Raw genomic sequence first — 14390 nt, forward strand, 5'->3', positions numbered from 1 at the left:
TATGGGTGTTTAGAATTGGTCACTGGGGTTAATAGGTTTTCAACAACATTCTGTCTGGAAGAGCTTTTCCACTAAATTTGGGGCTCTGGCAAATAAGCGATTCTTGCCACTCACCAATTTAAAAGAATTTAGAATGTGGGACAACTAGGCATGATTATTTTTCCTTTTGTGTAGAATAAGATCAAATCCCAAAATGTCACCATTGTGATGTTCCAGACCTCTTTGTGACTTTGCTGAAAGAGCAACAGCCTCTTTCTAGAACTGTTGAATTAAGGACCCACAAAAGCAAACCTAGAAACTGATTTTACGAGTTGAATTTACAATCATTTTAAGGCTATCCTAAGAAAGACTTTTGGAAAAAGAGAAAGAGGATTGATTAGATTATACCCATCCTTTCCAGCATTTCCTCATCACATCTTTAATATAAAATTTGGTTTTAGTAATTAAAAAAATAGATTGGTAAGGGGAATCTTCTTTAATGCTTTTATACAATGCAATACCTGAATATATGTGGATCTTTATTCTGTACTCCATTTGAATTGCTATACTACCTTAATTTGCTAATTTAATAGGTTATAAAATTGAAAGATATTTTCCCAGGGCAGGTGCCGTGCCATGCTGGTTAAGCCCCTGTCTACAGCACTGGTATCTCACTATGGTGCTGATTCTGATCCAGCTCCTCACTACTGTACCTGGGGAAGCAGCTAGAGGATAGCCTGAGACCTTGTGTCCCTCACACGCATGGGAGACCCAGAAGAAGCTCCTGGCTCCTGGCTTTGGACCTGCCCAGCGGCAGCCATTGTGGCTGTTTGAAGAGTGAACCAGCCAATGGAAGACCTCTCTGTCTCTCCTTTTTTCTCTGGAACGCTGCCTTTTAACTAAGTAAATGATCTCATTTAAAATATGTTTTAAGTAAGATTTATTGATTTATTTATTTTTGAGAGGTAAGGTTACAGAGAGAGAGAGATTGAGAGAGAGAGAGAGAGAGAGAGAGAATAAGATCTTCCATCCATGGTTAACTTTTCAAATGGCTACAATGACAGCTATGCTGATCCAAAGCCAGGAGCTTCTTCCAGGTTTCTCATGTGCTGCTTTCCCAGCCCACAAAGCAGGGAGCTAGATAGGAGATGGAAGAAAAGAAAAGAGAGAGAAAGGAAGAAAGAAAAGGAAAAATTGTAGGTAAAAAGATATAATCCAAACATTTCCCTATCAGGGGGCCTTCTGGCACTCTGCCTTGCCAGTGAGAGGCGTTGTTAGGCTACCTCTCAGTATTGGTATGCGTGTACTGCTTTTGTTTGAATGTGTCTTTTCCACAAGCCAGTGGCTTCCAGTGTGATAACATTAAGGGAGAGGGCTTTACGATGCAGGTAAGCAAGAAGGCTTTTCTGCTCTTGAGGAGGGCTGTGTCCTTTCAAAGAGGCTTTACGAAGCATTACAACTTCAGTCTTCCATCTGCTCTGCCATGCACACATACAGCCCTGCTCCCCTCCAGAGGATGCACTAGTTCAAGGTGTCGATTTTGAAGCAAATGTCAGACTTCCTCATCAGATCACAGAACCTTCTGGCACCTTGACCTTGGACATTCCAGGCTTCCAAATTATGACAAAATAAGTGTCTGCTCTTCAGGGATTATCCAGCCTCCAATATGTTGCTGTTGCAGAACAAATGGACACAAACATGAGAGAGAAGTGTGCATGCATGTGCACGAGCTTAGCAGTCAATGGGAAGCTTAAAACGAATACTGGGTTGCTCTCTCCTTGTGGTTGTTCAAGATAGACGTGATGCCTTCCCCATGGTGATCTGCCCTCACTCCTGGGCTGTGGTTCCCACTTCCAAGTCCTGAATTACGCTTCATATCTACCCAAGGGCATCTAACTTTGCTTCCTTGTGGAAACTTCAGACTATAGGAAAATGATTTTATGTGTATTTTTATTGTTTTAAAGTCAAATTATTTTTATTTTATTTGAAAGAGAGAGAGAGAGTATGCCATTGCCTGGTTCACTTTTCCAAATGCCTGCAGCAGCCACGGTTGGACCGGGTTGAAGTCAGGAGCCTAGAACTTAACCCAGGTCTCCCACATGGGTGGCGGGAATCAAAGTACCTGAGTTATCACTGTGGCCCGCCAGGATGCAGGAAGTCAGCACTTCACCCAGGCACCCGGACGTGGTCATCACAGCACCTACCAGATACTTGCCCTGATCTTCTTATAAACATGTACATACATATACACCTAGAGAAAACAGGGCAGGGTAGACAACAACAAGGTTTACAGAGTGTTTGCATTCAAAGGCATACCTCTCTGAAGCCTTACCACACGCTCAGGGTATCAGAATGCTTGAGGTCCTTGGAATCTGGTGGAGACCGCAAGCATTTGAAACAAAGAAGTTTTATGTGCAAATGGGTATAATAGGTTTGTTCAAAGTGTCAAGAATGTGGGATGACGGTTAGGTCATGCCAAAGTCAATTGCTTAGTCTTACATTTTTCTATTTCTACACACCTCTGACATAAGAGATGGCCAGTAGGAAATCTGACATACACATAACTCAAAAGACTCATTAGCAATAAGTCAACAACCATCTCTCTCTCTCTCTCTCTCTCTCTCTCTCACACACACACACACACACACACACACACACACACTCACAGTATAGATTTACAAACAATGGCCCCATCCATGTTGCCTGAAATTTCCACTAACAGCAGTTAGTCATGGTAATTATAGAAGTATTACAGAAACCTTGATTCTCTTTCAAACTCAGGGCATTTGAAAACTAAATGAATCCCAAATCTTACACTTGTTCCAGCCTTCCAAATTCAACTAGAATTAATTCAATGAATTGAACAGGAATATTTGCTGAGCCTTGACACCTTGTGTTAAAGTATGGTACAAGATTGACTCATCCCAGGAGAAAGAAGCATAAATGGTATTTTTAGAATCACATGTTGAATGGCATTAAGTTCTACGACTACACTTTAAAGAATTTTTTTTCTTTACAAGACACTAAGATCTTGCAAAAGATGCATTCAATTATCCCAGTCTGTTTCAACCTCCGGGTTACCAAAATAGCATGCGTATTTTCTGGATTAGTCCTGATTTCAAAATACTGAATTTTGTACCATTGCCAGGACACGAGTTCTAATTGTAACTCAGCTCCTGATCCACGAGGTCTGTCTAGCACAGCCCGTCTGGCATCTCTCCTTGGAAGAGAATTTACGCACAACGTCAGTGGGTAACCTATTATCTGACGGCCCCTTAGACCACCAGGTAGATAGGAGCGAATCCGGTTTGTCTTTAAAAAGCCTTCCCGGGGCGAACACCCCGCGCCAGCAACAGAGCGCGCCCCGGCACCACGTGTCTGCAGCAGCGGTGGGATTGGCCGAGAGCTCTTTGGAGCCGCGGTGTAGACGCGCGCGGGCCCGCCCAGCTGCCAGAGGAGCCGGGCTGCGGAGGGAAGAGGCCGACGGAGACCGCGGAGGGGAGGGGGCGGGAGGGGGGTGGGGGATCCCGCGACGCCGGCGGCCTGCGATCTGGGAGGACCAGTCTCGCCACAACCTGCCCGGAGTTGGAGACACGCTGCGTCCCGCGCCCTGGAAGAAACAGGCTGCCCGCCTCTCCCGGCTCTGCTCCTCGCTCCTCGGCCTCCGCTGTCTGTAGCAGCACCTTTAGGATCCGGGTTTCCCTGCGTCGCCCCCGTCCGCCTGCAGCGCTCGGCATCTGTCCTGGAGCGCGCAGCTGGGGTGAGCCGGGGGCAGGGATGCACCAGGAGACCGCGGGAGCCGCGCGGCAGGACCGACATCTCGCTGCCGGCGAAGATAGGCCGGCTTCCCGCCTCTCCTGGCTCCGAACCGAGCCGCTTCAGACCCCGATGGCGTGGCTACCGCCGCTGCTCCTCCATCCCGGCTTATCAAGGCCCCCATCGTGGCTCGCGTCCTTCGGCCTTTGTCTTTGCGGGTTTGGCTGGGCCCGCAATGTCGGGCGCTGGGATTGGAGGCTCCCGCGCGTGATTGGGGTCCCTGCGGAGAGAACGCCAAAAGAGGGGCCCCCCTTTTCTTGTCTCGGCCATCTTGTGACCGAGATTTGATCAAGGGGACGAGGGTGGGCAGTACGCGTGAGTCCCCAGGCTGGAGTGCTGGCGGCTAACCGAGAGCGGCCCCTCGGGCCTGCGCGCCTTTTGCCGGGCCGCGCAGGCCGCCCCCACATTCAGCTCCGAGCATTGGTTAAGCCCTGCAACAGTCCAGTGCAAGGAAAAATAGAAGGGATGAGGGGGCCTGCATTTCCTTAACCAAAGACCCGGATCCCTGCGCTCCCCGTGTACTTTCATGTCCGTTGGGGATATGGTGAACGGCTTCTTCTGCCCATCCCGTGCTAGGTGCTGGGGGAACGTATCGGTGAGCAGGAGTGTCGTGGCCCTTGTTCCTGCTGACCCTGCAGATCAGTGGATGGAGCCCAGAGCCTGCAGACCTGCCAGGTTGGTATCCCTTGATGCCATGTGGAAACCAAGGCCCAGGGTTGACATTCTCGCTCTAGGGCAGCCATCAGGAAAACACAGGAATCAACCCGAGAATCTGTCCCCGAGGAGGGGTGTTTCTAGGACTTTTAATGCCAGGCTGCAGCGAATCGTTCACAGTTCCATTTTCAGGGCCATTAACCACTCTTTAGATGTGCGAGCTTCTACGCGCCATGCATGCCTCATTTATGGATGCTTTGGGCTGGGTTTATTTCTGGTTCGCCGGTATCTAAAACGTGGGAGCCGCGATTTGCTGTTACAGCTTTACTTGCAGTTACTCTGAAAGGTATATTCCTCTCTTTTGTTCACCTATTTGGTTGTTAGGAAGGAAAAACATTTCCCTGATGGTTGGTCCAAGCAGGGTCTCCCCGGTGGACTGAGAGATGTCCGGCTTCTCTTCTTCCACTCACCGACTTCGGTGGTGACAGCGGGCAGCTGCCAGAAGGCACCTCGGGTCTTGCACGCAGCTGCTAGAAACCGCTAAGCGCCCTCCGGAAAGCAATGCAGACCCCTCGCAAGTTGATCAGGTAAATACCAAGACCTGAACAGGTGAGGGAAGCTCCTCCTCTGCCAATTTGCAACATTGTGAAATATGAACCCTTTCGGAAAAGTTAAATCCTTATGCATCCTGGGGGGACAATACCAGTGTCAACACGTGGAACACTTCTCGTCGCTCCAAGGGGACCGGTGTGTGTCCACTCGGCCGCGTCCACTGTGTCTTTTCTGGTCCCGCAGGGCGCCCGGCGCATGCTGAGCTGCGCAGGCGGATGCGCCCTTTGCTCGGGTCGGGGCTTGGGCGTTGCCATAGTAACGCCCTGGACGCCCAGACCTTAGGCCGCCGCCACCGCCGCCGCATAGGACCTGGCCTTCTGCTCTCGAGGGCTGTGGTGGTGGCGGCGGCCCAGGCCGGATAGAGAGGACACCAGTCCGCTTCTCCGACTGCAAAGGCGGCAGATTGGCTGGCGAACATGGTAAGAAGCGTAACGGGATCCTGGGGTGGGAGGTGAGCGCCTGGCAGTCGGGGCTCCATGGGACCCCAGCTTCCCTCCCAGCGTGCCATCTCCTCCTTCTGCAGCCCTTCCAGAAGCACGTGTACTACCCGCTGGCTGGTGGCCCTGAGGGGCCCGATGCCTCCACGCTCGGCGCGGGAGGTGCGGCCACAGCATCCATGACTTGCTTCCCTCCTGGCGTGGCAGCGATGGCGTCGGGCCCCCCGCAGCCCTTCTTCCAGTTCAGGCCGCGCCTGGAGAGCGTGGACTGGCGGCGGCTGAGCGCCATCGACGTGGACAAGGTGGCCGGGGCGGTGGACGTGCTGACGCTGCAGGAGAACATCATGAACATCACCTTCTGCAAGCTGGAGGATGAGAAGTGCCCGCACTGCCAGTCCGGGGTGGACCCGGTGCTGCTGAAGCTCATCCGCCTGGCGCAGCTGACCATTGAGTACCTGCTACACTCGCAGGAGTTCCTCACCTCGCAGCTGCGCTCCCTGGAGGAGCGGCTGCGCCTGAGCCTCAACGAGGGAGAGCAGAGCCGCAAGCTGCTGCATAAACAGGCTGGCGAGATCAAGCTGCTGAAGGAGGAGTGTAAGCGCCGGAAGAAGATGATCTCCACGCAGCAGCTCATGATCGAGGCCAAGACCAGCTACTTTCAGGTGAGAAGTGGCCCTGAGGACGCCGCTCTGGAAGCTCCCCAAAGCCCCACGCCTCCTCCTTCCAGAGCTGTTATGCTCATCAGAAGAAACGGCTTATGGTGAAGCGGAAAAAAAAATCGCCATCTGATGGTCTAGTTCATTGCATTCTGCAGTGACCAGAGCGTTAATAATTAAACAGCTAGTGTCATCTGTAGTGTTTTGTGGAGGTCACCGAAATGCTGCCTGTTGGGCCCTTCCTCCTACCATGCCGTGACAAACCAAAGGATGGCGGAGGCCAGTCCCCAGGCGCAGTGGGATGATCCAACTGTTAGGAGTTTCTTATTGTTGGAAATTAGGGGTCCATTGAAAGGGACAGAAAAGTGGTCGTGATAGTGCCAAGAACTTTGAGACACATTTCACCCACATTCACCAATTATTAACACTTGCCAGGTTGGCTGAGCTCCCAGCAAGCTGTGTACCCAGTGTGAGGGCTTCTAAGCCACTTTGCAATGAGCTGTGCACTCCTAAACATGTCCGTGTGTGTACTTCCTCAGAACAAGAATGTTTAATTACATTGACATTTACAGAATGAAACGGATTTGTTTTTCTCCTCTTAGTTTCCAGCTGGTATTGGTTAGACATTGAACCCAAGACAAATAGAGTAGTGTTTTAGTATAACAGAAATCAATATACTTCTTGTTAATCAATTAGTTGGAGGAAGTGCCAAAGATGCAAACAGTGTTTGCTAATGATATTGGAACTGGGGCTAGTGCCATGGCTCAATAGGCTGATCCTCCACCTGTAGGCGCCAACATCCCATGTGGGCACTGGTTCTAGTCTTGGCAGCTCTACTTCCGATCTAGCTCTCTGATTATGGCCCAGGAAAGCAGTGGATCATGGCTCAGGTCCTTGGGTACCTGCATCCATGTAAGAGACTCAGATGAAGTTCCTGGCTCCTAGATTTGGATCAGATCAGCTCCAGCCACTGTGACCATTTGGGGAGTGAACTAGCCAGTGAAAGACCTCCCTCTGTCCTGTCTCTCTTCTTTGCAAATCAGCCTTTCCAGGAAAAAATTAAAAAATCTTACAAAAAAAAAAGTAAGCAACAGAGTGAGAAGATGAATTTTACACTGTTTCTAGTCATTTTGGATGAAGGTGGTTACAAAGGCTTCAAAGGACTAAAATGTTCTCAAACTAGTGAGCACGCAGGAAAGAATATTCTGAAAGAGGCTAGTGTTTGACTTCGAGTGACAGCCATGAAGTATAACCTTCACATAATACTTGACATGGTTAACAGCTCTTTTGTAAATGTCATTTGAAAATTAAATATAGGTAATGCTATGATGGCTTTTTTCCTTTTAGATTTATTTTGTTTATTTGAAACTAAATAGAGATGGACACAGAGCAGTCTTCAGTGTGCAGGTTCACTCTTGGAATGGTTTCAGTGGCCAGGACTGGACCAGGATGCAGCCAGGAGCTTCTGGGTGTCCCACGTGGGTACAGGGGCCCAAGCACTAGGGCCATGTTCCAATGTTTTCTCCAAGCACAGTAGCAGGGAACTGGCTTGGAAGTGGAGCAGCCAGGACTCCTATGTGATGCCAGCACTGTGATGTAGCAGCTAAAGCTGCTGCCTACAGTGTTGGCCTGATGACTTTTTCTTTTGTTACATGGTAAATAGAATAGATTCTCTAGAAATATACTACAATTTGCTGTGCTCCAGTTTTGGTAGTCATCCCATGAAACATCAATGGAGCTTCTATATAAAAACCCTGTTTGTTTAGAACCATCTTTTCATTTAATTTCCATGGGGTGGGCAACCTATTGGTTAACAAAGACTTTGAAAGGTGAGTGATACAGAAGGATAAAAGGTAAAGGACTGATTTTGCCAAACAAGTGATACCTGCCGACCCCTGGCAACTCTGATGACACTGAATGACCTGTTGACTATGGTGTGACATGAAGAGGTGGGAGTGGCCAGACCACCTTGTCCTTCCTGTATGTACAGATGCTCTCTGTCCTCTGTTAGGTTTGCCCCTGTTGCTTTATCAGACTTTGAGGCCTGGGATTGCTTCAAGGTGATACTTGGCAGATCCGATCACCAGGGTGTGAATCCAACTATTCCAGTGTAAACAGTCATTGAACTTTAAAACCTTGGTTTCCTCATCTGGAAGATGGAGTCATTAGTGGTGGTTACCTTTTAGGGTGATGCTAAGACCTCCATGAGGAAATGCAGAAGAGATTGCGGGATCTCTTGCCAGGCGTGCGGGGAGAGTCGTTGTCTCAGGCACCCAAAGTCTACTTGTAGCTGTGCAGGAAGATACTTGTTAGAGACACTCATTCGAGAATTGCTACTCTCTTTGCAGTGCCATTTTTGTGACAAGGCCTTTATGAACCAAGCTTTTCTACAAAGTCACATCCAACGCCGCCACCCTGAAGACTCTCACTTTGGTAAGTAATAGCTCTATATTGTACATGCTTCCTTCTAGCTTTCTTTTTCAATTTCTAGTGAGGCATGGTTCAGTGTGTTTCTCAGTCCTTTTAAGTGGCATGGTCCTGCCAAGGCAGTACTGAATCCCTGCTGTGTGCAGGCAGTATTGTAAGGGCTGTGGATGCAGCTAATTGCAAGCTCAGTAGAGAGGGCCCGCTCTCACCATTTTGCAACCTGTGCATGGGGCCAAGGAGTTCACTATTACAAGGACAACGTCTTTTCAAGTGGTGGCAAAGGCGATGAACATGGGAAAGCAGAATGAGGAGGAGTGACTTCATGTGATCAGTGAAGCATCTATTAGAGGTTAGAATCGGAGCAGATCTGGCTTGGTGAAGATTTGGGCAGTGTCCCAGGCACCTGGAAGCCCAATTGTAAGGGAGTGAGGAGAGCTGGGATGAAGTGTTTGAGTAATAGGAAGGAGACTGGCGGAGTAGAGTGAGCAGGCAAGGTGGTCTGTGATGATGCTGGAAAGGAGGGACTGGGCCACAGAAGGACCTGGGCTGCAATGTTTTAATGAGCATGGTGGGAAAATGCTGAGGGGTTTGAATGAGGAGAATGTGATCTAACTTATACCTGAAAAAAAGTCCCATTTGCTGTGCTGCTCAGAGCCAGCAGTGGAAGCAGGTGGAGAAGTGGTGAGGCTGACCCAGCAGCCTCAGTGAGAGACTATGATAGACTGGACCAGAAAGCTCCCTGCGCAAGGGGAGATGAATATGCAAAGCACATATTTTGGGGGTAAGGCCTATGGAAATGTGACTCAGCATGAGAATAACAGGCAAGGCAGAGGCCATCCTGGGCTGCTGACCTCCTTGGTGGGGGAAGGACAGTTCTGCTGCCTGGGATACTGGGTGGAAGGGGTGGGAACTGATTTGCAGCAGGAAGGAGAATCGAGAACTTATGTCGACCATGGGCACATTACATCACACACATAATGGATATGAATGTGGGGGATGCTGTAGGTCACAGCTCAAGGGAGATCCTCAAACTGGAGAGAGGAATCTTGGAGGCAATGTGGGAGTGCTGGGCTGGCCAACCTCACCCTGATAGACCATTGTTGTCCAGACTGTTGTTGGGGATAGCAACCTGACTTGAGTGGGCTGAGAATCCTGAGGAAGTAATTGCCATCGAATACAGACACTGCTTCCAATAGCACTGGGGTCGGGGAGTGACATGAGAAGCATCACTTGATCAGAGGGATGCTGAGATGTGTCTGGGTGTTTCTGGAAGAGAAGATGACAGAGAGCCAAGATTCTGTGTCACACCAACGCAGCAGACTTCCTGCCATGTGGATGTTCTCAAAAGCAAAGAACGAAGACATCATTCCCTGTGGGCAGATCAAAACTCTGTGGGTTGCCATAGTAATGATCATCTTGATTTCTAGTCTCTAGTTGGTGTCCAGTCCCTGAGCCACCCCCCAACCCACCTCCATTTTCAGCCAGCTGTGTTTCTATTCCTGCCTGTTCTAGATAAATCCTTTCAGTTAGGAAATAGCTAGGCTTTATAGATACAATAAGTATTTAAAATTTCACTTAAAAGCTATGGACTACTGATACAGTTTAGCAGTAGATTGGAAAAAATAGAAGGGTGCACTATTTTGATGATTCTATCATTCTTCAGTATGAGACTGACCTTCTTTCTCTTCTGTTTCAGTATCTTATTCTTTCTCATACTTGTTTCAGAGGGCATTTCAGACTCTGAAATGAGTATTATTTCTTCAGGTCATCTTTGAGATTCTGACTTTCTACTTTGGTTTCCATACCTTTCATGTCTACACTCACAGCCACATGTATAGCCATTCAATCATGTGTACATCTTCATGTAAGTACAGGTTCCTAAGTACTCTCCCTCACTTGTCTCTACCTTTTACAACTTTTCAGAAAGCCTCACTTCTGCCCCTGATGACAGAGTAAAGCCCCCGGTTTTGCATTTGGAATGTGAGCCCTTTGCTTGTTTGACACTGAAGGAATCATCAGGAGTTTGGTGGGAGCCCAAAGGATGCTGAGTTAGAAACTTTTATGTGGTAGCACTTGCAGTGGAAGCCATTGTTTCCAAGGAGACAGGCATCTCTAAAAAGAGTCCAGATTGCCATTGGGTCCTAGCAGCCAGGATTATGTGTTGCCATCATTGTAGCTTCCTGCACAGGGCTCCATACAGTGGATGAAACAATCTGCTGAAAATAACTCATGGCCCAGTAATGTCCAAGGTTCCAGATAAGAACTACAGAGCACAAGTGGGCTCACAGGGGGTAAACCAGTAGTGATCTCCCAGGGACGAGCACTTCCTCCGACTTACCCTTAGGACTGCATCCCGCAAGTGTTCAGATGGTTTCTGTGATCTTGTTTTGACAAGCCTTTCTGTTGGCACAGAGTATAAGACAAAAGCCCAGACCGATAAGCTGCAGGGTGAGATCGACATGTTGAAGGAGCAGCTGCAGCTCACCAAGTCGCAGTTGGAGGCCGCCCAGCACGCCCACGCCGTCAGGTTCTCTAAGGTAGGACACAAAACCGAACAATAGTCTTGTAATGGCAATGAATGCCACGTCATTCACGTGTGCCACAGACTTCATAAACAGGGTACATAGGCTTTTCTAGAACTCAATAAAATGTGGTTGCATTTGGTACAGCCAATCTAACTTTTCATTATCTTACTACAAAGCATGTTCCTGGAAATGGAACTCGAGGCTTAAAGCAAGTCATGTACATTGTCTTACACTGTATTCCTGTGGGTCACACGTCTGACATGAGTCTCACTGGGTAAAATGAAGGTGTCAGCCGGGCCGTGGTCCTCACTAGAGAGACCAGTTGCTGCCTATTTGGGTTGCCAGTGGAGCTGAGCTCCTTGGTGTTGCAGGAGTGAGGTGTGTGCTTTCCTGCTGGCTGGCTGCCGAGGGCTCCTGCTACTGTCCCGCAGAGGCTGCTGCGGCTCCTTGGCTCACTGGCCTCCTCCTCCACATTCAAAGCCACCAACAGTGGGTCAGGTCTCTTTCGTGCAAAAGCTGTCTTTCCCATCTCATATCTGTGACCATTTCCCAAACAGTTGAGGGCTTAGAAGGCCTGATTCAAAGTTACTTAGGGGTGATGAAGGGGCTCCAGGAGGAAAGAAGGCCATAGTGTCTTAGTTCTTACGACTACGGATGTCAAGTCCGCCTTCACTGATCCAACAGAGAATTGACTTCACAGAAAGAGGAAGGCCCTTGGAGAGCATTTCTCTTCTTGTTGCTATTAAATGACAAGTATTAGTGTGTTTGGCTTTCTCTTGTTTCCTGCTAGGGATGGAAAATTTGACTTTCTAGGGGAAATGGCAAGTCATTTCTCAGAAGAAGTGACGAAGCTCTGTTGTCTCCCGTATGGTCTCTCTCTCTCCCAAATATCAAAAAATGCATACGAATCACAATTGGCCAACTTAATCATTGGAAAGTGTATAGTTCAGTACTGTTAAGTGTAAAATAGTTCCTCCTTAACCATGGAGAGCACTTTAAAACAAATTCATTTTATTTTTGATGATGTTGACATAGTTTAGAGGGATACGTGCCCATGTGGACCACCAGTTAGGGTAGGGAGGGTCAAAGAATAGGGGAAAGTGGATGAAACAATTATTGCCTCCAATCTCCTTTTTTCTCCTGGTGTCAGGGAACAGTGGAGAGAGAAGGAGAGAGGGCCACTCCCAACAACCCAACCGCATCAGTACCCAGGAATGGGGGAAGGCCACCCGATGTCATCCCAGGGACCCACATCTGTCAGTGGGTCTCCAATGTGGAACATGTTCTAGGATACTGCTCAAGTGGTTTTGATAGTTCTGAGATGCTGTTGATTTCATTGTTCCAAGGTTGAGGCAATCCTTCCAAGGTTCATTGGCTGACACAGTCCACCTTAGAGTCTTGATTTGCCCAGATACTTCTCTAGGAGTTGTCCAATGTGTTCTGCCCTCTATGATACTAGATGTCCTCTGCAGGCCTCAATGAACTGCTTGTCATGTCCCCCATGGGCGTGAGCATGCCCACCACACAGGCCTCAGCAACTGTGGAGACCTAGTTCTGACACAATCACTCTATAGTCAGACCACTTATCCTGTATTTTTACCGTGGTTGGAGTTCTAAGTCTAGTGATCCAGTTGGGGGAGTATCCCCAAAGCAACCTCGCCAGAGGTGACCCTAATATGACTACTGTGTGTGCCAGCCAATGTGAGGTCTGTCCTACTTCATCGCTCACATCAGCCTACACACATCCTGGTTGTTGCAGTCATCTGATTAATTCTGTCCCCACCCCATCTCATACACAAGCCAATGGATGCTGTGGCCCAGCCTAACCCTGCCCACCACACACTCTGCCCTCACATACACACCAGTGGGAACTGCAGCTTAGAGCGACCCCCAATAACCTCCACTGGGCCCACCCCCAGCTCTGGTTCCTGTACATGCTGGTATATGCAGCTGATTGGTCAAGTGTATCCCACATCCCATTCAGCTCTCTTACATGTTAATGGGTGTTGGAGTCTACCTCAACCTCAGCTGACCCCACTATCCAGTCCACACTCATGCCTGTGGGTACCACCACCTATCCAGCTGTGCCTGCCCCCACCCTGGCTCTCATGCTCACCAGTGGGAATTGCAGCCCATCAAAGAGGTGCCCACAGTTTCCCTACTGGGCCCACTCCCAGCCTCAGATCTTGTACTTTCCAGGTGGACCTACGGTCTGGTCTGACAGGACTTGCCCCCATTCCCAGCACTTGTCAGCTGATGCTGCAGCAAAGCTCAACCAGCTTGCACTTAGTCTGGCTCATGCATGCACCTGTAGATATATGGTTGCTTAGCCCCACTTGGCTATCCCCCTAACCCAGCTCACATGAAGGCCAATGGGCTTTGCAGCCCTGCCCAGCTTTGTCTGCCCCCAGTCCCAGTCCTCATACTTACCTGGTCTTTCATGCGCTGGTAGGAACTGTGGCCCAGACTGACATGACCTGCCTCACCTCAGCATCCACCAGCAGGTGCTGCAGCCCAGCTTGGCCCAGTTCCCGCTTATGCTGGTTAGTGCTGCAACCTAGCCTAGCCCAGCCAGTCCCCAGTCCCAGCCCTAATGCAAACTGGTTGGCATTGCCAGCCCATCCTGTACCTCATCCTGGTTCTCACATCTGTCAGTAGGTGTGAACTGGCTCAGCCTAGCCTGGCCAATATGTATGGTGGCTCATACTGTAACTTGGCTTGGACAGGGCATCTCCCATCCTTGGTTCTTGCACTCACCTTCAGGGTCTGTATCCTGACAGAGGAGTTCCCTAAGCTCCTCTATCAGGTCACCTCATGGAGAATACTTTCCAAGACCTTGGGGAATGCCTAAAACTAGAAATAGGATCCGACTGTTTCTCTATACAGTCAAATTTACAGTAAAGTCCAACTTACAAATAAAGGACAGTAAGAGGCTAACAACAATAATAAAAACAGGACAATTATAAATAAGGAATACAATTTCTTGCATCACTACTTTTGCACTTGGGGGTCATTATGCTATCCCATGTTAGTCAGTCTGAGAACCAAAATGACTAACAGGGGAATAGCATATACAACCTGGATATGTTGGACAAAGATTTGTGTCTAGGCAGAATGGAGCAGAACAGCACAAGTTTTCATTGTGCTACTCAGAATGATGCACAGTTTTAAACCTATGAATTATTTATTATAAATCATTTAATTCTTTCAGACTTCAGGTAACTGAAACTGCAGGAAGTAAAACTGTAAGTAAAGAGGGACTACTATGTTTAGGTTGTTGTGCA

General features: G+C 48.8%; 1 protein-coding gene across 1 annotated transcript in view; it reads left to right on the forward strand.

Moving 5' to 3' along the window:
* The first annotated feature begins 4336 nt into the window (after positions 1 to 4336).
* Positions 4337 to 14390, forward strand: part of DZIP1 (DAZ interacting zinc finger protein 1) — a 51398-nt gene continuing 41344 nt past the window's right edge. Inside the window, exons 1-7 of the mRNA XM_040991546.1 lie at positions 4337 to 4390; positions 4938 to 5036; positions 5121 to 5414; positions 5457 to 5480; positions 5585 to 6160; positions 8503 to 8587; positions 10994 to 11118. Coding sequence (XP_040847480.1) covers positions 4337 to 4390; positions 4938 to 5036; positions 5121 to 5414; positions 5457 to 5480; positions 5585 to 6160; positions 8503 to 8587; positions 10994 to 11118 — 1257 coding nt within the window. The remainder of the gene's footprint in view (positions 4391 to 4937; positions 5037 to 5120; positions 5415 to 5456; positions 5481 to 5584; positions 6161 to 8502; positions 8588 to 10993; positions 11119 to 14390) is intronic.

Source organism: Ochotona curzoniae, unplaced genomic scaffold (assembly GCF_017591425.1).
Source record: "Ochotona curzoniae isolate NIBS_2020 unplaced genomic scaffold, NIBS_Ocur_1.0 contig_64, whole genome shotgun sequence".
NCBI lineage: Eukaryota > Metazoa > Chordata > Mammalia > Lagomorpha > Ochotonidae > Ochotona > Ochotona curzoniae.